The sequence below is a fragment of the Mirounga leonina genome, unplaced genomic scaffold, assembly GCF_011800145.1.
Source record: "Mirounga leonina isolate KUSES-001 unplaced genomic scaffold, KU_Mleo_1.0 Mir_94, whole genome shotgun sequence".
NCBI classification, from domain to species: Eukaryota; Metazoa; Chordata; class Mammalia; order Carnivora; family Phocidae; genus Mirounga; species Mirounga leonina.
Window position 1 is genome coordinate 9,089,218 of NW_023270855.1, and position 24,503 is coordinate 9,113,720.

Here is a 24,503-nt window from a genome sequence, read left to right on the forward strand (position 1 = left end):
CCCTTTCACACTTAATCTGTCATTCCGTCAATAAATCCTGTTGGCTTTATCATTAACAGACTTCCCGAAACTGAAGCTTTTCATCACCCTGCCCAAGCCAGTGTCAGCTTGGACTTCTGTGATCACTTTCTGGTGGTCTTATTTCTGCTTTTGCCCTCTGATAGTCCTACTGAGGCCAGCAACCACAGTGATCCTTTAAAAAGGGGTCCTTTAAAAAGTCACATCCTACTTAATATTGGCCAGAGGTGGTATCCCATCTCATTTGGAGCAAAAGCCTGAGTCCTCTCCCCTCAGTGGCAGTCCTCTCTCCCTTTTTGACTTCCTCTCCCACTTCTCTGCCCCTCCTTTATTCTGCTCCAGGCGCGTTTGACTGTTTCTCAAACATGTCAAACATACTCCGTGTTTGACTGTTTCTCAAACATGTCAATCATACTCTGACCCTAGAGACTTTGTACTTAATGTTATTTCTTGGTGAAACAGCGTTTCCCCAGATAGTCACATGGCTTAGTCCTTCAGTTTCTTCCGGCCCTGTTTTTCATAAGTCATGGTCTCAGTGAGGCCTTCTGTGACCATCCTGTAAAGAGTATCAAGCTCATTCCCTCCTCATGCATGGCTTCACTGGCTTCATTTTTTTGCCATAGCACTTTCATATGTCGTGAGCATCTCCGGTCTCTTCCCTTACTACAGTGTAAGTTTTGTGAGGACAGTTTTGTTCTTTGTTATATTTCCACTGCTGAAAGTACCCCAAAAGTAGTGGGCACATGAAGAAGTTAATGAGTTTCAGTTTTGGCGAGGGGCATAATGTTATCATTGCAATAGTGCAACTGTCTGCCACCTTTTTTTTTTTTTTTTAAAGATTTTATTTATTTGACAAAGAGCACAAGCAAGGGCAGCTGCAGGCAGAGGGAGAGGGAGAAGCAGGCTTCCCGCTTAGGGGGTAACTCCATGTGGGGCTCGATCCCGGGACCCTGGGATCATGACTTAAGCCAAAGGCAGACACTTAACCCACTGAGCCACCCAGGCGCCCCTCTCTGCCACTTTTTTTTTTTTATCAGCATATACAATTATACCTTATTTTATTGTACTTTGCGTTACTGTACTTTGCAGATATTTCATTTTTTGACAAATTGAAAGTTTTTGGCCACCCTGCCTTGAGCCAAGTCTATCAGTATCATTTTTCCAACAGCATTTGTTCACTTTGTGTCTCTGTGTCAAATTTTGGCAATTCTTAAAATATTTTGGAATTTTTCATTATTATTTGTTATGATGATCTGTGGTCAATGATATTTGATGTTACTATTGTAATTGTTTTGGGGCTTCACAAACTACAGCCCATATATGACCACAAACTTAATTGACAAATGTTGTATGTGTTCTGACTGTTCCAATCACTGGCCATTTCTCTCCCTCTCCTTGGATCTCCATATTCCCTGAGACACAACAGTATTTAAATTAAGCCAGTTAATAACCTTGCAAGGCCTTTAAGTGTTCAAGTGAGAGGAAAAGTCACATGTCTCCCTTTAAACCAAAAACAAGAAATGATTCAGCTTAGTAAGGAAAGCATGTTGAAAACTGAGATGGGCTGAAAGCTAGGCCTCTTGTGCCAAACAGCCAAGTTTTTGAAGGAAATTAAAAGTGCTACTCCAATGAACACAGGGATAATAAGAAAGCAAACAAACTCACTGCTGATAGGGAGAAAGTTTTAGTGGTCTGGATAGATCAAACCAGCCACAACATTCCCTTAGCCAGAGCCTAATGGGGAGCAAGGCCCTAACTCTCTTCAGTTCTGTGAAGGCTGAAAGAGGTGAGCAAGCGGCAGAAGAGAAGTGTGAAGCTAGCAGAGGTGGTTCATGAGGGTGAAGGAAAGAAGCCATCTCCAAAACATAAAAGTACAAGGTGAAGAAGCAAGTGCTGATACAGAAGCTGCAGCAAGTCATCCAGGAGATCTCGTGGAGATCATTAATGAAGGTGCCTGCACTAAACAGATTTTCACTGTAGACAAAACAGCCTTCTAGTGGAAGAAGAGGCCATCTAGGACTTTCATAGCTAGAGAGAAGTCAATGCCTGGCTTCAAAGCTTCAGAGGATTGGCTGACTCTTGTTAGGGGCTAATGTAGCTGGTGACTTGAAGTTGAAGCCAGTGCTCATTTAGCATGCAGATAATCCCAGGGCCCTGAAGAATTATGCTAAATCTACTCTGCCTGTGCTCTATAAATGGAACAACAGAGCCTGGATGACAATGTATCTGTTTACAACATGGTTATGCTCATTGACAATGTACCTGGTCACCCAAGAGCTCCAGTGGAGATGTATGAGATTAATGTTTTTGTGCCTGCTAACACAGCATCCATTCTGCAGCCCATGGATCAAGGAGTGATTTCAACTTTCAAGTCTTATTATTTAAGAAATATGTTTTATAAAGTTATAGCTGCTATAGATAGTGATTCCTCTGATGGATCTGGGTGAAGTCATTTGAAAACCTTCTGGAAAGGATTCACCATTGTAGATGCCATTAGTTTGGAAGAAGTTGATTCCAACCCTCATGGATGACTTTGAAGGGTTCAAACTTCAGTGGAGGGAAGTAACTGCAGATGTGGTGGAAATAACGGGAGACATTTGGATTGTTTCTGATTTTTGTTATTCCAGAGACTGCTGCTTTGAACATTCTTGTATATATCTTTTGGCATATATCTACAAGTGTAATTGCTAGATCAGAAAGTAGGCATTCATTTATTTGTCTTTTTTTTTTTTAAAGAATTTATTTATTCATTTGAGACAGAGAGATACAGAGAGAGAGAGAGCATGAGCAGGGGGAGAGGCAGAGGGAGAAGCAGTCTCCCTGCTGAGCCAGGAGCCCGACGTGGGGCTCGATCCCAGGACCCCGGGATCATGACCTGAGCCGCAGGCAGAGCTTAACCATCTGAGCCACCCAGGCGCCCCTACTTGTTATATCTTTAAAGCTAGTTTTTAAGTTATTAAAATCAGTACACTACTACCAGCAAAGTATAAGAGTTCCATTTGCTTCATATCCTCACCAACACTTAGTCTTTCCAGTCATTGTAATTTTAGCTTTCCTGGTTAGTATGTCAGTGAGATTTTTGAAATTATTATTGTCTTTTATTATTTCTTGATTCTTTAAACTGTGGTAAAATTTACATATAGCAAAATATATACAGTAAGTTTGAATTTGGTCATTGGATTTTGGTTAATGCATACGTCTGTGTAATTACCATTACCGTCAGGATACAGAACATTTCCATCACCATAGCTGCCTTATTCTGCTTCTAGTCACTTCCTCCCCCACCCCCATAGACAGTCGTCATTCAGGCTTCTTTAATCACAGGTTGTTCTTATGGTGCATTTAAATGGAGTCATACAGTATACATTTACTCTTTTGCTTCACATACTCTTTCTGTTTTTGTCTGTTGTTGCTTATATCAGTAAGCATTCTTTTTTCCTGAGTAGTATCTGTTGTATGAATATAAAAAATTTGCTTATCTATTCATCTATTGATGAATTTGGATTATTTCCAGTTTGTGGCTAGTGTGGTAAAGGTTGCCGTGAACATTTGTGTGCAGTGTTTGTGCAGGCATCTGTTTTCATTTCTTTTGGGTACATGTTTATGAATGGAATTGCTGGCTTATATGCTAGGTGTATATTGAACTTCATAAGAAATTGACAGTTTTCCAGGTGGGTTGGACCACCCCCACCAGCAGTGTATGAGAATTTCAGTTGCTCTACATCCTGGTTAGTATTTGGTATCATTAATCCTTTTAGTTGTAAGCATTTTATTGGGTGTGAAATGGTAACTTATTTGGTTTTAATTTGCACTTTCTGATGACTAGTATACCTTTTCATGTACTTATTGACTCTTATATCTTTGGTGAAGTATCTGTTCAATTTCTACCCAATTTTTAGAAATGGTATTGTTTGTTTTTTTCTTACTAATTTGCAGTTCTTTATGTATTTTGGTCATATATATATATATTTTTTTCTTCCTGTCTCTGGCTTGCCTTTTCATTTTCTAGAGGTATCTTTTGATGAACAGACAGTTTAATTTTGATGAAGTCTGTTTTATCTCTCTCTTTTTTATGATTACTACTTTTTAAAAAAACTTGCTTAAAAAAATCTTTGCCTACCTCAGGTCATAAAGATTTTTCCTAAGTTTCTTTCCTAGAATTGTTATAATTTTAGTTTTACACTTAGGCCTGTGAACCTATTCAAGTTAATTTTTATGTATGATGGAGGTTAAGAGTCAGGATTCATTTTTTTTCTCGACAGATACTTGGTTGCTTCAGCACCATTTACTAAGAAGATTCACTAAATTGCAGTGGCTCCTTTGTTGTAAATCAAGTGACTACATGTGTTGGGCTAATTCTGGACACATTCTCTTTGTGTCTCTTTCAGCTAATACTACAGTGTCTTTAATATAGTAGCTGTGCCGTTAAGTTCTTAACATCTGTAGTACGAGTACTCTACTTTGGTTTCCCTTAAGACTACTTTCATTCTGGGACCTTTGATTTCCATGTAAATGTTAGAATGAATGTATCATTTCCACCCCCCCAAAAGTTGCCTTTGATTGGCATTGTATTGAATCTATAAATAAATGTGGAGAAAATGGGCATGTTGACATTGTTGAGTTTTCTAGTCCATGTACATAGGGTATTTCTTTACTTAGGCCTTTTTAAAATTGCCCTCAGCAAATTTGGTAGTTTTCAAGATAAAAATTTTACACATTTTTGTTAAATTTATTCTTAGGTATTTAATGTTTTTGATGGTATTTCAAGTGGTATTTCCTTTAAAATTTCATTTCCTGTTTGCTAATATATAGGCATTAATTTTTGTTAATTGATATTATGTCCGGGGTCTTGCAAAAATTCACTTATTCTAGTTGCTTGTAGAGTCTTCAGATTTTTTATGAACATAATCGTGTCACCTGCAAATAAAAAATTTTCTTTTTTTCCCATTGTGTGTGTGTGTGTGTATTTATGTGTGTGTGTGTATGTATATATATATATATTTTTTTTTTTCCCCCCTTACCACAAAAGCTAGAGCCTCCAGTACAGTTTGAAGAGAAATAGTGGTGGTAGACATATCCTTGTCTTGTTTTCAATCTTAAGGGGAGATGTCCGAAGTTTTAGCACAGGTTTTTTAAAAGTCTTCAGCAGACATTTCTTTTCTTTTTTTTTAAAGATTTTATTTATTTATTTGACAGAGAGAGACACAGTGAGAGAGGGAACACCAGCAGGGGGAGTGGGAGAGGGAGAAGCAGGCTTCCTGCAGAGCAGGGAGCCCGATGCGGGGCTCGATCTCAGGACCCTGGGATCATGACCTGAGCTGAAGGCAGATGCTTAACGACTGAGCCACCCAGGCGCCCCTAGCACAGTTATTTTGATGGTGTCTTTTATCAGATTAAGAAGGTTTCCTTTTGGGGGGCCTGAGTGGCTCAGTCAGTTAAGCATCTGACTCTTGATCTCTTCTCAGGTTTTGATCTCAAGGTTGTGAGTTCAAGCGCTGTATTGGGCTCCATGATGGGCATGGAGCCTACTTTAAAAAAAAAAAGTTTCCTTCTATTCCTGGTTTTCTAAAGTGTTTTTATTATGAATGGGTATTGAATTTTTTCAAATGCTTTTTCTGCATTTATTGTAATGATTGTATAGTTTTTCTCCTTTATTTTGTTAATGTGGTGAATTACATTGATTTTTCAAATAGCAAACCAACCTTGTGTTCCTGGAATAAATCCCACTTGGTTATGAAGCATTGTACTTTTTATTTGTCTCCAGATTTTATTTGTTAATATTTCATTTTTGATTTTTGTGTCTATATTTGAGATATTATTGGACTATAATTTTATTTTCCTACAATGTGCTTGTCAGATTTTGTTATTAAGGTTATGCTGGCTTTAATATGAGTTGGGAAATATTCTTCTTTTTTTATTTTCTGAATGATTTTGTGTAACACTGTTATTATTTCTTCCATAAATATTTGGTAGAATTTACCAGCAAAACCATCTGGGCCTGGAGTTCTCTTTGTAGGAAGGATTTTTTTTTTTTTTGTAGGAAGGTTTTTAATTACAGCTCAGTTTTTTTAATAGATAATACTGCTCTTCAGATTTTCTGTTTCTTCCTTTGGCAATTTTGATGAGTAGTCTTTTTCAAGAAATTTGTCCATTTCATTTAAAATTTTGATTTTATTGATATAAAATTTTCATAATATCCTCTTATCTTTTAATTTCTGTTGGATTTGTAATGATGCCTCCTTATAAATCTTTGTTCTTGTAGTTTGTATTTTCGCTTGTTTTTTTCTTGTTCAGTCTTGGTAGGGGTTTATTAATTTCATTAATTTTTTTTCAAAAAACCAACTTTTGGCTTTGCTTATTTCCTCTCATATGCTTATTTTCTATTTCATTAATATGTTATTATTTCCATCCTTCTTTTGTTGTAATTTGCTGTTCATTACCTAATGTTTTAAGTTGGAAGCTTAGAGTGTTGATTTTCAATTTTTCTATTAAGCTGTAAATTGTTTTCTAGGGACTGTTTTAGCAAACCTCCAAGTTGTCATTCAACTCAGAATATTTTCTAATTTGCATTGTTTTTGATCTAAAGGGTTATTTGGAAGTGTAGTGCTTAACACACTAAAGTGCATCTCTTAAAGTTTGGAGATTGTCTAGTTATTTTTTGTTATTGAGTGTCATGTGAATTCACAGTGGTCAGAGTAGATACACTGAATTATTTCATTCCTTGTAAATTTGTTGAGATTTACTTTATGGCCTAGAATGTGGTCTATGCTGGTAAATGTGCCATGTATACTTGAAAAGAATGTGTAGTCTGCATTTGTCAGATGTAATATTTTTTGTTAATTACATCAATTCGATTAATTGGGTTGGTTCAGATATTCTGTACTCTTACTGATTTTTATCTGTTTTGTTAGTTAGAAAGGTGTGTTTGGATTTATACACACTATTATTTAAACCAAACAGTATTGTGAATGGGCTGTTTCTCCTTTTAGGTCTGTCAGTTTTTGCTTTATACATTTTGAAGCTATGCTATTAAGTGAATATAATTTATGATTTTTATGGCTTTGAATTAAATTGACCATTTTGTCAAAATGAGAGGTCCCTCTTTATGTCTCATAATACTTTTTGCATTAATGTTGTCTGTTACTAATGTTGCCATATCAGGTTTCTTTTCATTAGTATTCATGGTACATCTCTTCCCATCCTTTTATTTTTAACCTTCCTGGGTCTTTATATTTAAAGTGTTTTCTTTCAAACAGTATATAATTGTATCTTTTGTATCTTTTTTTTTTTTCCAAAGATTTATTTATTTGAGAGAGAGAGAATGAGAGACAGAGAGCATGAGAGGGAGGAGGGTCAGAGGGAGAAGCAGACTCCCTGCCAAGCAGGGAGCCTGATGCGGGACTCGATCCCGGGACTCCAGGATCATGACCTGAGCCGAAGGCAGTCGCTTAACCAACTGAGCCATCCAGGCGCCCTTGTATCTTATTTTTTAATCCAGTCTGACCATCTTTGTCTTTTGGAGTATGTATCCATTACATTTAATGTGATTACAGTTTGCCATGTTGCTTTTTGTTTTCTTTCTCCATTTGTTCCTTTTTTTAAAAAATTATTTATTTATTCCTGCCCATTCTTTTCAATATTGAGTATTTTTATTATTTTATTTCCTTTGTTAGTTTTTACATTATACCTCTTAGTGTCACTCTTTTAAGTCCTTACTGAAAAAAATGACAAAATACATCCTAATGATAGTGTACCATAAATTAGTACTTTTATTATGTCCTGAACAATGCAAGAACCTTACAGTATTTTTATATCATTTAATCTCCCTTTTTTTTTGCAATGTTTTTGTATGCATTTTACTTCCATGTATGTTAAAAATCTCAACAAGACATTGTTAGTGTTGTTGAAAACAGTCAGTAGTTTTGTTTTTACCCACGTATTTACTGTTTCTGGAGCTGTTGATTCTTGCTGACCTTTTTGTGCTTCCCTCTAGAATTGTTTCCCTTAAGCTGAAGAACATTTCTTGTAGTATTTCTTGTCTGCCAGTGAGGAATTCTCTTAGCTTTTCTTAGTTGGAGAATGTATTTTGCTCTCACTTTAGAATACTATTTTCTTTTTTTTAAAAGATTTTTACTTGTTTATTCATGAGAGACAGAGAGAGAGAGGCAGAGGCAGAGGGAGAAGCAGGCTCCCTGTAGAGCGGAGTCTGGTGTGGGACTCGATCCCAGGACCCTGCGATCATGACCTGAGCCGAAGGCAGATGCTTAACCAACTGAGCCACCCAGGCGCCCTAGAACACTGTTTTCAGTGGAAATAGAACTCTTGGTAGTTTTGCTTTTTAAAGATGTCCTGATGTCATTCTATTATCTTCTTGCTTTCATTGTTTTTGTTGAGTAGTCAGTAATGTTTTTATTGTTTCTTAGAGCAGTGGTTCTCAGCTGGGAGTGATTTTACCTTCCTTTTACCCCTACCCCAGGGGACATTTGGTAATGTTTGGATATGTTTTGGTTGTCTCAACCCAGGGTGGGGTGTATGCTACTGACATTCCTACAGTGCACAGTTCACAGCAAAAAAGGCTCTGATTCAAAGTGTCAGTAGTGCCGAGGTTGAGACACTGTGCCTTAGAGGTCGCATGTCTTATTTTTTTTCTGGTTGTGTATGAGATTTTCTCTCTTTTATTCTTTAGCAGTTTGGTTAGTATATGCCTAGGTTTTATTTTCTTTGTTTATCCTTTTTGGGATGGATTTTAATTCCCCCTAACAGTACACTATCTTTTTATTCATTTTTTTTTTCATCTTTTTTTTTTAATATTCATTGTAGTTATCTTGAAGTCCTTCTAATGCCACTGTTTGGATCACCTCTGGATCTACTTCCATTGACTATTTGATCTTTTGATTAGTGGCTAATTTCTTGTTTCTTTGCATATCTAGTCATTTTAAAATGTGTTTTGGTGAAATGTTATGGAGGCTGTGAATTATCTTCCTTTGAAAGATGTTGGATTCTGTTCTGATGGGTGGCTAAATTACCAGCTCTTCACTTTTTTTTTTTAAGTAGGCTCCATGCCTGGTGTGGAGCCCAATGCGAGGCTTTAACTCACTATGCTGAGATCAAGACCTGAGCTGAAATCGAGAGTCAGATGGTTAACTGATTGAGCTGGTGTCCCACCAGCTCTTCACTTTTATTCTGTTAGGGCCTTATTTAGTGTTTTGTTGGGTTTGGTCTATTAATGTTTTATATTTCCAGAGTATGGTCATTTTTCCTAAGGTGTGGCCTTTGTGGGGTTTCAACTGAATGTCTGGGATTTTTTCCAAGATCTTTCCAATTTGGCTGGGCTCAAACTCCAACAACTTTTCAACTTTTCTCAGCTTCTCAGCATGTGCTTCCTACGAGGTTCTCTTGTTCTCTCTCTCTCAGGCTTTTGAAGCCCTGGAGGTGATTAGGAGTGGATGAGAATTTCTGTGCAGATTTTTGGGGTTCTCTTTCTTTGGGAGTAATCCTAGCCATCTTTGCCCAGGACTCTAATCTCTCTTCCCTCTGGTCTCTATTTGAACTTCATTTCAATACCTAATTCCGAGAAGATGCTTCCAGGGGAAGTTCTTGGGGGAATGTTGGATCACCTCATGTTTCTCTTTTCTTTCAGTGACTGGAGCCTTGTATTGATTATAGTCCATGCTATAAACATTTGTTTTGTGTGTTTTGTTCAATTTTAAAGTTATGTATGGTTGGAGAGTAAGTCTTATACCAGGTATTCTTCATGGCCAGATTCTGAAGTATCTCCATTTTCCTTTATAAAAGATTAACTGCTTTTTAAGTCAGATTTATTGCTTTGAAGAAATACTGGTTTGGTTGCCATTATGGAGTAAGTTCTGTATTTCACAGAAGCAAGTGTTAATTGGGTAAACAGCTTATGTCAGTTAACTTATTGTATATAACTTGACATCTTCGTTATCCATTGTATTTTTTGTGCTTCAAGGAATCATCTGTTGCAGTTTGCCTTAGAGTCACCACCCATATCTCCTGCTTCTTCCTCTTCAAAGAACCTTGCTTCCAAAGTACACACTCCTGTAGCCTTCAGACGTTCTTTAAAGCAAGGAAGCAGGTTAATGGAGAATTTCTTGATCAGAGAAACTGGTGGTTCCACATCAGAGTTGTTGATAAAAGAGAATGAGAGTAAATGCACCCCTCAGAAAGAGGTGAGCACTTCTTCAAAGACCAAAGAGACACCTATAGAAAAGGCAGCTCCGTGTTCCTTAGATGCTCATGTTCCTGAGACACCCTCTACATCAACTTTGAAACAGGTTACCAAAGGTAGGAAATTATTTTCATGTATGTATTTTCTTACTTAATGGAAATCTTTTCATCCCATATGACCTGAGAATAAATAAGCATCTTTAGGGGGATTGAATGGGAAAGGACAAACCAAATTTTACATTATAACAGTCTCAGAAATTGATGTAGGCAATGCTGCAAGATATTTTTATACTCTTTCTCTCTCACAGAATAGGAATTCAGGCTGATTGCTGGAAAAATGGAACAATTTTAGTTAGCTCATATTTTAACTATGGCAGTAGCTTTTTATTTTTCAGCTTTTAATTTCCCTCCTCATCTTTCATATCAGTTCCAGTTTAATCTTAACGAGCTCATTTTATCTTCTTATACCCCTTTTTGAACACTTCCAAGCTGTTCTGACTGGCATTTATAGCCATAGACAATTTGACCCCTCCCCTAGATGTCTGACCTCCGTCTCAAAAATCCTTCTGCGCTAGCCAAACTGATCTTTCCATTATTCCTTGAATACACCCAGAGATTGGAAAAACTACAAGCTGCAGGCCAAGTTTGGCTTGACACTTTTATTTTTGTAAGTAAAGGTTCACTGGAAAATAGCCACACCCATTTGTTGACATATTGTTTATGAATGCTTTCATGCTCCATGGCAGTGATTAGTAGTTGTAACACAGACCATCTAGCCTGCAGAGCCTAAAATCTCTACTAACTGGCCCTTAACTAAAAAGGTTTGCTGGGGCGCCTGGGTGGTTCAGTCGGTTAAGCGTCCAAGTCTTGATTTTGGCTCAGGTCATGATATCAGAGTTGTGAGATCGAGCCCTGCATTGGGCTCTGTACTCAGCAGGGAGCCTGCTTGAGATCCCCACCCAACCATGCTCACTCACCTGCACGCTCTTGCTCTCTTAAAAAAAAAAAAATTTGCTGACCCCTGTTTTATCTTTCTAGATTCTATCCAGATCCTAACCATTCTTGGGTTATGTTAGACAATATTGACATCTCACATCACGAAAGTGTTACGGCACTTGTTTTCTGGACTATTTTGTGTATAGTTTGCTTTTTTGATGACTCGATCAGCTTGTTTAACCTATTGTTTCCATGTTTCCTCTTACCCGTGAAGTTCAGATCACCTTTTAGGCAGAAACTATGTCTTAGACATCTTTGGTATGCCCACATCATACATAGTGCAGGGCAATTAGTGGTTATTCATTTTAGTTTTTTTTAAAGATTTTATTTATCTGAGGGAGAGGGAGAGAGAGAGCATGCACAAGAGAGTATGAACAGTTGGGAGGGGCAGAGGGAGAGGGAGAAGCAGACTCCTTGCTGAGCACGGAGCCTGATGACACAGGCTCGATTCCAGGACCCTGAGATCATGACCTGAGCCGAAGGCAGATGCTCAGCCAACTGAGCCACACAGGCGCCCCGCAATTAGTGGTTATTAAACTTAGATTGAAGTTAGCGTATTAATACTCAAGGGTTTAAATTTTGTAAGGAGGGGCTCGGGGTCCTGGGATTGAGCCCTGCATCAGGCTCCCTGCTAGCAAGGGAATCTGCTTCTCCCTCTGCCCCTGCTCATGTGCTCGCTCTCTTGCTCTCTCTCTCTCTCAAATAAATAAATAAATAAAATCTTAAAAAAAATAAAATTTTTAAGGATATGTGGATCTTGCATTTCCTACCCTATCTTTTGTCAGTCTATCAATTGACAGTTCTTGTTGTAGTGTTTTTAGCTTGATAGTTAATTTTTTCCCCCTAACAGACCAGTTTTTTTTTCAAATGAAATCTTACCATGAACTGTAAAACATAAAATAGATAAAATTGGCCTTGCTCCCTTGAAGTAGAGATGGAGGCCCTGACCTCCTGCCTCATCCCAGTCTTTATCATGGTGGCCTCTGGGCCCCAAGATTCTTCCACAGTTCTCTGCAACTTCGTCAAACAGTTTGAGAATGATTGTGTTTCCTAATGGCAACACTACATTTGTAATTACAAATGAGAGCTAAATTATCGAATTTGTAACCATTGCTGATTTGAACAGTAGTTGGCCCAAACCAACAAATGCTTCAGTTTAGCTTTGCATACTCTCTCATCCCCAGCCCGGTGTATCTTATTCATGTTGTTACGATTGCTACAGTGCTACATGTGAATGACTCCTGGACCAGAAAACTTAAGATTAGTTCTATAGGCTGGTCACACCTCTGTAGAAAAGACTTAACCAAAGCATTTTCTAATAAATGAATCCCCAGACTTCTTTGCAATCTCTTCCTGTAGGCCGCAGATTCTAATTATGTGACTTAACACAATTTAGCCATTACTCAGTGAATAGTCTCTCCCAATCCTGTTGCCTTGAGGTGTCATTCTTTTTCTCTTCTGCTTTCCTAAGTGCATGTTAAGGTTAGGATTTTTTTTTTTTTTTTTTATTAATTGCTAAAAGATGACAGGTTATACATTATTTTTGCCCTTTCTGTAAATAATAAAGTCTCTCTTTCTCTTTTTAAAAAAATACAGTGGATTGTCCTGTTTGCGGGGTTAATATTCCAGAAAATCACATTAATAAGCACTTAGACAGCTGTTTAACACGTGAGGAGAAGAAGGAAAGCCTCAGAAGGTAAGAAAGTTAAAGCATAACCATTGAGCTACTTTAACAAGGTACTTCTTGTACTTTATAAACTATTTGCCACCTCTTCCATTCTGTCTCCTTCATCCTGAGGGTTATTTCCCCTAAACCATGAGAATCTGGTGACCTGCATTTCTCCTTAGAAATGTTTCTCCCTGGGACGCCTGGCTGGCTTAGTCAGTAGAGCATGTGACTCTCAATCTCAGGGTCCTGAGTTCAGGCCCCACATTGGGCATGGAGCCCACTTAAAAAAAAAAAGAAATGTTTCTTCCTGAGGAATGAGTTTCAAGTGTAAAGGCTGAGCATGTTCTCCTTGAATAGTGAGAAGTCAACACTGATACTCTTGCTTGGACTGCTCTTTTTCTAGATGCATCTTTCATAGTTCTTCTAATACATTTAGTTCTGTCAGTTTATCCAAAGACATACTCATCCATACATAATTAAGTTCAAGTTCCAATAGTGGTTCCAAACCCTGCTCCTTGGAATACTGTAGTCCTGCCGTTTGCTCTGGCTTGCAGTTTAGAAGCACTGCATATCATATCTCTCTTAGGGAAAGATTCACTATACCAGTGAGTGTATTGAAGGATCTGAGAAGTCCTACATCAAAGGTAATTGTTGGATTTTATTTAATCCAGTAATTACTACATTATTTGACCCCAAAATCTTTTTTTTTTCCCCAAGATTTCATTTATTTATTAGAGAGAGTATGAGCAGGGGGAGGGGCAGAGGGAGCAGACTCCCCACTGAGCAGGGAGCCCGCTGTGGGGCTCCATCCCAGGACCCTGAGATCATGACCTGAGCCAAAGGTAGACGCTTAACCAACTGAGGCACTCAGGCTCCCCTTGACCCCAAAACCTTTCTGTCCTCATAATTTACATCTTAAACTAATTTGTAAAGATATGTTTAGGGGAACATTGAGCTGCATTTCTCTTAAGTTACATCCTGGTCCTGGGGTCTGTCTGGTCAAATAAAAGATACTGTGACATTTAGAATATTTTATCTACAACATTTTATCTACAAATGGCCTGACAGGCCATTTCCTTGTTAGGGGTGATAACCCTTAACCCCCTATGTAGAATCGTATCAGAGTTGATTCAAAGAATATTTTTCCTTTTGATGTCTTCAGATTCTGAGGACCCTTAAATGCATTACTCATTTTCACTAAATCATGGAAGAAGGATCAGTGTTATCTTCATGTTTTGGAAATCATCTATCAGGCTTCATATTTTAAAATTCTGGATAGAAATTGTTGATATCTGCGGGTGCTTTTTATTGTAAATGCCAGTGAACAGTACAGTTTCCCATTCGAATTTCACAGTCATCAGTTTAATTGTCTGTACTTGATAAAATAAATGTTTCAGATACAGGCTTAATGAACTATCCCTCACAGTGTGCTTGTATAAACTCGTACAAAATGTTTCAGCTCTTGCTACCCACTGTGATTTTATTTAGCTGTAATCTTACCTGTTTTGTAGAGCCCACTGGGTAGTTTTCAGAAAAATGTAATCTCTTGAGTTTGTAGGTCCTTCTATGTTAAATAGTTATCTCTGGCTTTTAGACGTTATTGATAAAGCATAAAAGAAATAATTTAGTCAGGGAATGGTACTGTTGATTAATAGAAAAATGTTTGGTTGTTTTCAGTCTACATATATTCAACTGTACTATTTCTCTCAGTATAGTCTTTGGGCCATTTACATCAGATTTACCCTATGGAAGCTTGTTAACATAGATTTTAGGTCTCCACTTCAGAACGTAATCAGAATTGGGGGGTGTTATGGAGACGTGACCAAGAATCTGCAATTTAATAAACTCTCTTGGTGATTCCGAGATTCGCTCCAGTTTGGGTAGCATGGCCTTGAAGGCAAACTAGTTATATACAAGTCCTTTGTAAAATCATGGGTTTTTTTTTGATAAACCGTTTACTTTCAAGTGCTTATTAATTTTTACTGGAAACTTTGGTATTTTAATTTTGAAATATTGGAATTGTAATGACTACTTTGAATGCATATTTATTAAGCACCTAATTGCCATGGTGTTGAGCCAAGTAACATACTGAGAGAGCCAGGTTATAATCAGATTAAATAGATTAAAGCTCACTAAGGAGTTCCTGTTTATAAAATTATCTCAAGTCATTGATACCCTTAGGTAGCTTGACTTTTGTTCCATTTTAAGAAGTAATGTTTATTAACTGTTTTTTTTGGAGGGAGCAGAAAAAAGTCATTTAATAGGGCTCTGCTATATTAAATTGTAGCTTAGTGCTTGTCAGTGTATTAATTATATAAATAGAAAGAAGAGCCAGGTGGTGATTTTGCTAATACACTTGTAATCCTTATATATTTGTTAATATAATTAATTGAAGTTGAAGGGAATAAAACCCTCTTGTATTTCTTGCTATTGTTTTCTTTTTTTTAAAGATTTTATTTATTTATTTGAGAGAGAGAATGAGAGAGAGCACATGAGAGGGGGGAGGGTCAGAGGGAGAAGCAGACTCCCTGCCAAGCAGGGAGCCCGATGCGGGACTCGATCCCGGGACTCCAGGATCATGACCTGAGCTGAAGGCAGTCGCTTAACCAACTGAGCCACCCAGGCGCCCTTGCTATTGTTTTCAATCGTGTTCTTTGAAGATGATGCCATAAGAATATTATCTACCTGTCAACTTTCAGAATTCTTTTTTCATTGACAGTAAATAATTGGGTAAAGCTAACCATCCCAACACATCTTTTATTTAATCTAGAACTTTTGTACAATGTTTGCCTCCACTTTGAGGGGGCAGTTTTGCCTGTGGATCAGCACTTTTTCTAAAGCAGATATATTCTTAAATTTGTAGTCTAATCTCAATAGTGTTTGTACTCTGATCATCCGAGGTAATGGTTTTTTGCAGATATTTTGCATGGAAACCATGGGCACATTTTAGGACAACATGCTTTAAAGCAGTGGAGAATTGAGGAAGTCGATGTAAGTGTGATTCTGAAGTGAGGTTCTTACAGCATTTAGTGCACATTTCCATGGGTGTCCCGGGTCTGCATCTTTAGGCCTGACCTCTTTCTGAGACCTATATTTCTCTAAGGTTGGCTGCCACCTAGACCCTGGTAGCTGAATGTGCCGTAGGCACCTCAGATGCTTCATGTCCAACATTGTCAACCTTATTTACAAATTTAATTCTTCTCTTTCCCATTTTATATTAATGGTTCCACTATTTTCCCAGTCACACTGGTACTGCATCAGAAGGCAAATTAACTGTTTTATGTGAAGAGCATTTGATAATGCACAATAACTCTAAGTAATCTCTTTTTTCCCCCTTTTTAGTTCTGTTCACAAAAGGAAGCCTCTGCCCAAAACTGTATATAACTTGCTCTCAGATCGTGATTTAAAGAAAAAGCTAAAACAGCATGGATTATCTATTCAAGGAAATAAACAACAGCTCATTAAAAGGCACCAAGAATTTGTACACATGTACAATGCCCAGTGCGATGCTTTGCATCCTAAATCAGGTAAACTAATAAAGCAATTAATTCTTTTTTTTTTTTTTTTAGGATTTTTATTTTTTTTATTTATTTTTTATTTATTTATTTTTCTTATGTTAATCCCCATACATTACATAGTTTTACATGAAGTGTTCCATGATTCATTGTTTGTGCATAACACCCAGTGCTCCATGCAGAATGTGCCCTCCTCAATACCCACCACCAGGCTATCCCATCCTCCCACCCCCCTCCCCTCCAGAACCCTGTTTGTTTTTCAGAGTCCATCGTCTCTCATGGTTCGTCTACCCCTCCGATTTCCCCCGCTTCATTCTTCCCCTCCCACTACCTTCTTCTTCTTTTTTTTTTTTTCTTAACATATATTGCATTATTTGTTTCAGAGGTACAGATCTGAGAGTCAACAGTCTTGCACAGTTCACAGCGCTTACCAGAGCACATACCCTCCCCAGTGTCTATCACCCAGTCACCCCATCCCTCCCACACCCCACCACTCCAGCAACCCTCAGTTTGTTTCCTGCGATTAAGAATTCCTCATATCAGTGAGATCATATGATACATATCTTTCTCTGTTTGACTTATTTCACTCAACATAATACCCTCCAGTTCCATCCACGTCGTTGCAAATGGCAAGATCTCATTCCTTTTGATGGCTGCATAATATTCCATTGTATATATATATACCACATCTTCTTTATCCATTCATCTGTCGATGGACATCTTGGCTCTTTCCACAGTTTGGCTATTGTGGACATTGCTGCTATAAACATCGGGGTGCACGTACCCCTTCGGATCCCTACTTTTGTATCTTTGGGGTAAATACCCAGTAGTGCAATTGCTGGATCATATGGTAGCTCTATTTTCGACTTTTTGAGGAACCTCCATACAGTTTTCCAGAGTGGCTGCACCAGCTATAAAGCAATTAATTCTTCTTGTTTTCTGGTTAAAGCAATTTTGTGTAGCTCAGAGATGATAAGTCGTAGAAAAAAATTTTAATAAATATAATTTTGATAATAGATGAGAATTCCTTCAAAAGGTACCTAGACTGATGAATCACAGACCTGTACCTCTGAAACAAATAATACATTATATGTTAAAAAAAAAAAGAAGATAGTAGGAGGGGAAAAATGAAGAGGGGGAAATCAGAGCGGGAGATTGAACCATGAGAGTCTATGAACTCTGAGAAACAAATTGAGGGTTCTAGAGGGGAGGAGGGTGGGGGGATGGGTTAGCCTGGTGATGGGTATTAAAGAGGGCACGTATTGAATGGAGCACTGGGTGTTATATGCAAACAATGAATCATGGAACACTACATCAAAAACTAATGATGTAATGTATGGTGATTAACATAATAAAATAAGATAAAAAAAAAATCTTCAGGGAGTCCGCAAAAAAAAAAAAAAAAGGTACCTAGAATATTCTCTGATAAGCCTTTCCCGCAGCCGGTCTCTTAGTCACTATTCCCTTCTCAGAGGCAACCACTGCCTCCGGTTTCTTTCGTATATCTTTCCAGAGATAGTGTGGGATGAAGAGTTGATCTAGAAAGCCAGGGTTATAATCCCAGTTCTGCAGCTTTATGACCAGAAGACTGTGGGCAAGTTACTTATTATCTCAGTTTTCTCATCCATAAAATAAGGGTTATAATACTGCATACTGCATAGTGTTTTGAAAGGAATAAATGAAAAGTGCACATCTTTTAAAAAAGATTTTTATTTATTTATCTGAGAGAGAAAAAGAACAAATGAACAAGCGGGGGTGGGGTGGGGGAGAGGCAGAGGCAAAGGGAGAAGCAGGCTCCCCACTGAGCAAGGACCCCTCAGCTCGGGACTTGATCCCAGGACCCTGAGATCATGACCTGAGCCAAAGGCAGATGCTTAACCAGTTGAGCCACCCAGGCGCCCCATGTTTAGCACATTTTTATATGCTTATTGACCATCTGGATGTCCTTTTTGGTGAAATACCCTTTTAAGTGTTAAGACCAATTTTTTTATGCTGTGTATCCCTTTTTTTTCTTATGTATTTGAGGGAGTGCATGAAATTTTCTGTATACAGATCTTGCTGCATATATGTGTATCTAATCTCTTCTTTCACTCACATTTTCACTCTCTTAAATCAGATATCATTCAAGAATACAAGTTCTTAATTGTACTATTTAATCTTCTGCATTTTTCCTTTGGTTAGTGCTTTTTATGTCCTTGCCTACTACAAAATTAGGAGGATTTTCTTTTCTTCTAAAAGCTTTATTGTTTTTGCTTTTACATTTTGACCTATAATTTATCTGGAATCTATTTTAGCGTATGTTGTGAGGTAAGGGCAAGATTCTCCTGTTTTTCCATATGGATAGGCAATCAATGCAGAACCATTTATTGAAAAACCATCCTTTCCCTGCTGAATTGTCAGTACATCTTAACTGAGAATCAGGTAACTGTGTATGTGTGGGTCTTGGACGTTGTTTTGTTCCATTAAGTCACATTTAGCCTTCTGTCAGTAGTGCGTTGTCTAAATTACTTTATGAGTAATTTTTTTTTTTTTTAAGATTTTATTTATTTATTTGAGAGAGAGAGAATGAGAGAGAGCACATGAGAGGGGGGAGGGTCAGAAGGAGAAGCAGACTCGCCGCTGAGCAGGGAGCCCGATGCGGGACTCGATCCAGGGACTCCAGGATCATGACCTGAGCCGAAGGCAGTCGCTTAACCAACTGAGCCACCCAGGCGCCCAGTAATTTTTTTTTTTTAAAGATTTTATTTATTTATTTGACAGAGAGTGAGACAATGTGAGAGGGAACACAAGCAGGGGGAGCGGGAGGGGGAGAAGCAGACTTTCCGCTGAGCAGGGAGGCCTATGCGGGGCTTGATCCCAGGACCCTGGGATCATGACCTGAGCCGAAGGCAGATGCTTAACGACTGAGCCACCTAGGTGTCCCCTTCATGAGTAATTTTCAATAGATCTTGCTGCCTGGCAATGTGGTTCCTCTAGTTTTGTTTTTTTGAGCTTGCCTTGGCTTTTCTAGGCCCTTTGCATTTCCATGTAAATTTTAGAATAAGCCTATAAAATTTCTTCAAGAAACTAAAATCTGCTTGGATTTTGATTGGGACTATGTTGAATCTGTAGATCAATTTGGGGAAAGTTGGTATCTGTACACTATTTGAGTGTTTCAGTTCATGAATTTGGTTTATCCCTTTAGTTTTTCATTTCTGTCAGTAATGTTTTATAGTCTTCAGTATGAAGGTTTTTTTTTTAAAGACTTATTCATAGGTATTTGATGTTTTTGATGCAGTTGTAAGTGGTGTCTTATTTTAAATTGTCAATTTTTATTTTTTTGTCATTGGTATGTAAAAATATAACTAATTTTTATACATATCTTGTACCTAGCAACTTGTTATTTACTCACTTTTTATGTGTACATTTTAAAATTGATGTATAATTATCCTTTTATTTTTTATTTTTATTTTTTAAAGGTTTATTTATTTGAGAGAGAGAGAGAGAGAGTGCAGTGGGGAGGGGCAGAGGGAGAGGGAGAGAGGGTCTGAAGCAGACTCTACACTGAGTGCAGAGCCCTACAAGGTGCTTGATTTCACAACCCTGAAATCATGACCTGAGCTGAAACCAAGAGTTGGACGCTCAACCGACTATGCTACCCAGGTGCTCCTGTAATTCATCCTCTTAGAGTGTACAGTTAGATGAGTTTTGACAAATGTATGCAGAGTCATTTAGCTATCATTTCAGTCAAAATATACAACATTTTCTTCTCCAAAAGTTCCTCTGCCCTTTTGTAAGGCCCTGGGATATACTGATCTTTTATGTTTCTGTAGTTTTGCCTTTTCTAAAATGCCAGACAAATGGAATTATACATATTGTACATTATGTAGTCTTTTATATCTGGCTTCTTTCACTTAGTGCAGTGCTCTTGAAATTTATTCGTGTTGCTGTATTTATCAGTAGTTCACTCATTTTTATTGTCAAGCAGTGTTCCAGTTTTTGGCTATTATGGATAAAGCTTCGATGAACATGGGCTTACAGATCTTTGTATAGCCATATGTTTTCATTTTTCTTGGATAAGTACCCAGTAGTAGAATTACTGGGTCGTATGGTAAGTGTATGCTTAAAAGTAAAGAAATTGCTGGACTGTTTTTTAAATGGCTACAGTATTTTTCATTGTATGAGAGATCCACTTGCTCCACTTCCTTGTAAACACTTAGTATTTTCAGTCTTCCTAATTTTAGCCATTCTGTTGGATATGTAGTGGTATCTCATGATGCACGTATGCCTGTGTGCTATATGTGTATATACCCATGTAAATCCATTTACACTTACATGCATTAGAAATCATGAGAACTTACTGATACCTGTGCTTACAGTCCAACCCCACAGAGTTCTTTACCTTTCTCTATTACATATTTATATTTCCCTTTTTTTTTTTTTTGCCATGGGGAGAATCCTCCCTTCAAAAGCATTAGCACATGTACAACAGCACATCTAAAATAGTTTCAGAATTGCTTCATCAGTACTACACCACTGCAAAACAGACCTATCTGTAAGAAAGAATTCAGGATATTTTTAGTTCTCTCTCCCAGACTTCCTCTCCCCTCCTCTCTTTGCTGGACTGAGGGTATGTAGTCAAATATTGTGTTCATAATTTCCTTTTTATCTTTCTTCATTGTGATTTGGTTTTTTACTGAAATACAGTGGGGTTCATTTGTTTCACTTTGTTTCTAGTTGTTGTTATTTAGTTGTCCCTTCCAAGTATAAGACATTAATAACTTAAATGTAACATTTAAACTACTTTAAGAAGATACATTTTTATAATGGACCACTGGCTGTCATAAAAATATTACATACAATAGCAGTTTTGTTTTGAGAGTGCTCCTAATTACTCTTGAAGCATTTTTTAAAACATTTTTTTTATTTAAATTCAATTAACATATAATGTATAATTGGTTTCAGAGGTACAGGTCTGTGATTCATAAGTCTTACATAATACCCAGTGCTCAGTACATTACGTGCCCTCCTTAATGCCCATCACCCAGTTACCCCAGCCTCCTACCCACCTCCCCTCCCAGCATCCCTCAGTTTGTTTTCTATGATTAAGAGTCTCTTACGGTTCGTCTCCCTCTCTAGTTTCTTCTTGTTTTATTTTTTCCTCTCTTCCCATATGATCCTCTGTTTTGTTTCTTAAATTCCACATACCAGTGTACTCTTGAAGCATTTTTATGATGGTAGCTTTAAAATTCTCATCAGATAGTTTCAAGATTTGAATCATCTCAGTGTTTGTCGATTGCCTTTTCTCATTGAAGTTATGATTTTCCTCCTTCTTAGTTGACAAGTGTTTTTTATTGTGTCTTAGACATTTTGACTGTAATATGAGATTCCAGTTCCTTTTTTAATATTCTACTTTAGCAGGCAGTCACTCTGTTTAGGTTTAGTTTGCAGATCCAGGCCTGCTTCTGTGGACTATGGTACTAATGACAAGTTAGTTTTCAGAGCTCTTGCAGTGTTATTCACAGCTGCTTCATTTAATTGCTACCTGGGGGGCACTCAGAAAACCTGGTATTCCATACTGTGCTTCAGTTCTCAGACCTTTTGGCCTATTAATTTAATTTTATTTTTTTCAAAGATTTTATTTATTTGTCAGAGAGAGAGAGCACGTACAAGCAGGGGAAGCGGCAGGCAGAGGGAGAAGCAGACTCCCCGCTGAGCAGGGAGCCCGATGTGGGGCTCGATCCCAGGACACTGGGATCATGCCCTGAGCCGAAGGCAGATGCTTAAATGACTGAGCCACCCAGGCGCCCCTGGCCTATTAATTTTAGAATATTTCACATGTGAGTGGGTCAGGAGTGTGTTTAGGATTTGCTGTGCAGGTTTAAAGAATGCTTTTCTTCAGGTTTTTTCTCTTTGAGATCCTCACTCCAGGTGGATGAGATCACTACCACTCCAGTCACTAGTTAGGGGGTGGGAGGGTGCTGCCTGCTACTGGTGGGTGAGGGATAGAGGTCTAGGTTACTCACTAGGTCTCTACTGGCACAGTGTTGCTGGAAGAGAAAAACTGTCCCCAGTCTTCCTGTTACTGCTGGGGGAGAAGGGGAGTGGAATCCACACCCTACACTTATTCTCTCATGATACTTTAGTGGGCAGGATTTAGTTGGAGTAGGTCAGGTATTGTCAAAAAGTTTTTTGGTCTTTTCCTTTCATAGTCCTTTGCTAGAAAGAAAATGCTTTCTTGGAGATTTGTGTGTGTGTATGTGTGTGTATGTGTGTGTGTATGTATGTATGTGTGTGACAGTTGGTGGTTCTGGGTTGCAGCTTCACCAGTGCTCAGTCTGGGATATACAGAAGATAAAGAGAAAGCCTAGGGAACTCACCATCATGTTGTTCCTTAAATTCTGAGACCCTTAGCCAGTCCATCTTCCTCCTTCTATCTTTCAGAGTTCTCTTATAATTGTCTGTTATTATATTACATCTAAGGGTTTTAGTTATACTTAGGAAGAATATGAGAAATGAGTCAAGTCCATCTTCTTCAGAACTAGAAGTTCTTGGGGGCGACTGGGTGGCTCAGTCGTTAAGTGTCTGCCTTCAGCTCAGACTGTGATCCCAGAGTCCTGGGATTGAGCCCTGCATCGTCTCCCTGCTCAGCAGGAGGCCTGCTTCTCCCTCTCACTCCTCCTGCTTGTGTTCCCTCTCTCGCTGTGTCTCTCTCTGTCAAATAAATAAATAAAATCTTTAAAAAAAGAAAAAGAACTAGAAGTTCTTGTTCATTTTTAATTTCTGTTCTAGGTGCAAACACATATAGGAAAGTTATGTTTTCTTAGTGAATTAACCCCTTTATCATTATATAACTTCTCTCCTTTTTTTTAGATTGTATTTATTTATTTATCAGAGAGAGAAAGAGAGAGAGCACAAGAAGGGGAGCGACAGGCAGAGGGAGAAGCACTGGGATCATGACCTGAGCCAAAGGCAGACGCTTAATTGACTGAGCCACCCAGGCGTCCCTATAATTTCCCTCTTCATCCTTGACAACATTCATTTTTCTAAAGTCTGTTGTGCCTGATATTAATACAGCTATTCTGCCTTTCTTCTCATTAGTATTTATATGATACATCTTTCTCCATACCTTTATTTTGAGCCTGTCTATATCTTTTATTTAAAGTGAGTACTTTGGGGATGCTGGGGTGGTGGCTCAGTCATGATCTTAGGCCCAGGTCATGATCTCAGCGTCCTCGGATCCAGCCCCAACTTAGCACGGAGTCTGCTTGTCCCTCTGTCCCTCTCCCTGCTCATGCTCCCTTTCTCTTTCTCTCAAATAAATAAATAAAATCTTAAAAAAAAATAAAATGGGTTCTTTGCTGAAAGCATATAGTTTGTTCTTGATTTTTTTACTCTAATCTGCATTTTCTGTCTCTTATTTTTGCTTTTAGATCATTTACATTTAATGTAATTATCAGTAACAGTTGGCTTTACAGTTAAAATCTTGCTGCGTGTTTTCTGCTTGTTCTGTCTGCTTTTCGTTCCATTCATTCATTCATTCATTCATTCATTCATTCTCTTTTGGATTGAGTATTTTTTACTAATACATTTTATTTCTGTTTTGGGCTTATTTTCTCTTTTTCAGAAAGTTTTAGTGGTTGACCTAGGGTTTGTAATAACCACCTTTAAGTAGTCACAGTCTACCTTCAAATGATATAATTCATTTGTAGTATAAGAACCTTACAACAGTATACTTCCAATGCCTAATTCTTTGTGTTGTTGTCATGAGTTTTACATTTTTACTTATGCTGTTAACACAATATCTTGTTTTCCTTTAAACAGACAGTTATCTTTTAGAGTAGTTAAAATAAGAAGAATATATTTTGCATTTACCTTCACTTTTACCATTTCTAGCACTCTTTATTTTCTCTTATAGGAAGAGATAAAGAAGAGATAAGTTTCTTGTTTCATATTTCTTCTGCTTAAGCAACTTCCTTTAACTGGTCTGCTAATAATACATTCTCTGTTTTTGTTTGTCTCAGAAAATGTTTATTCATCCTTCACTTTTGAAAAATATTTCCATTGATATAGAATTCTGGATTGGCAGGGGTTTTCCCCTATACTTTTAATTCATCACTCCATTGTCTTCTGGC

At 37.8% G+C, this 24,503-nt stretch overlaps 1 protein-coding gene across 1 annotated transcript in view; it reads left to right on the forward strand.

Annotated features, from left to right (window-relative positions):
* Positions 1-24,503, forward strand: part of RAD18 (RAD18 E3 ubiquitin protein ligase) — a 108,261-nt gene that overhangs the window by 27,834 nt on the left and 55,924 nt on the right. The window contains exons 5-7 of the mRNA XM_034996916.1: positions 9,992-10,326; positions 12,802-12,901; positions 16,217-16,401. Of these exons, the coding sequence (XP_034852807.1) occupies positions 9,992-10,326; positions 12,802-12,901; positions 16,217-16,401 (620 nt within the window). The remainder of the gene's footprint in view (positions 1-9,991; positions 10,327-12,801; positions 12,902-16,216; positions 16,402-24,503) is intronic.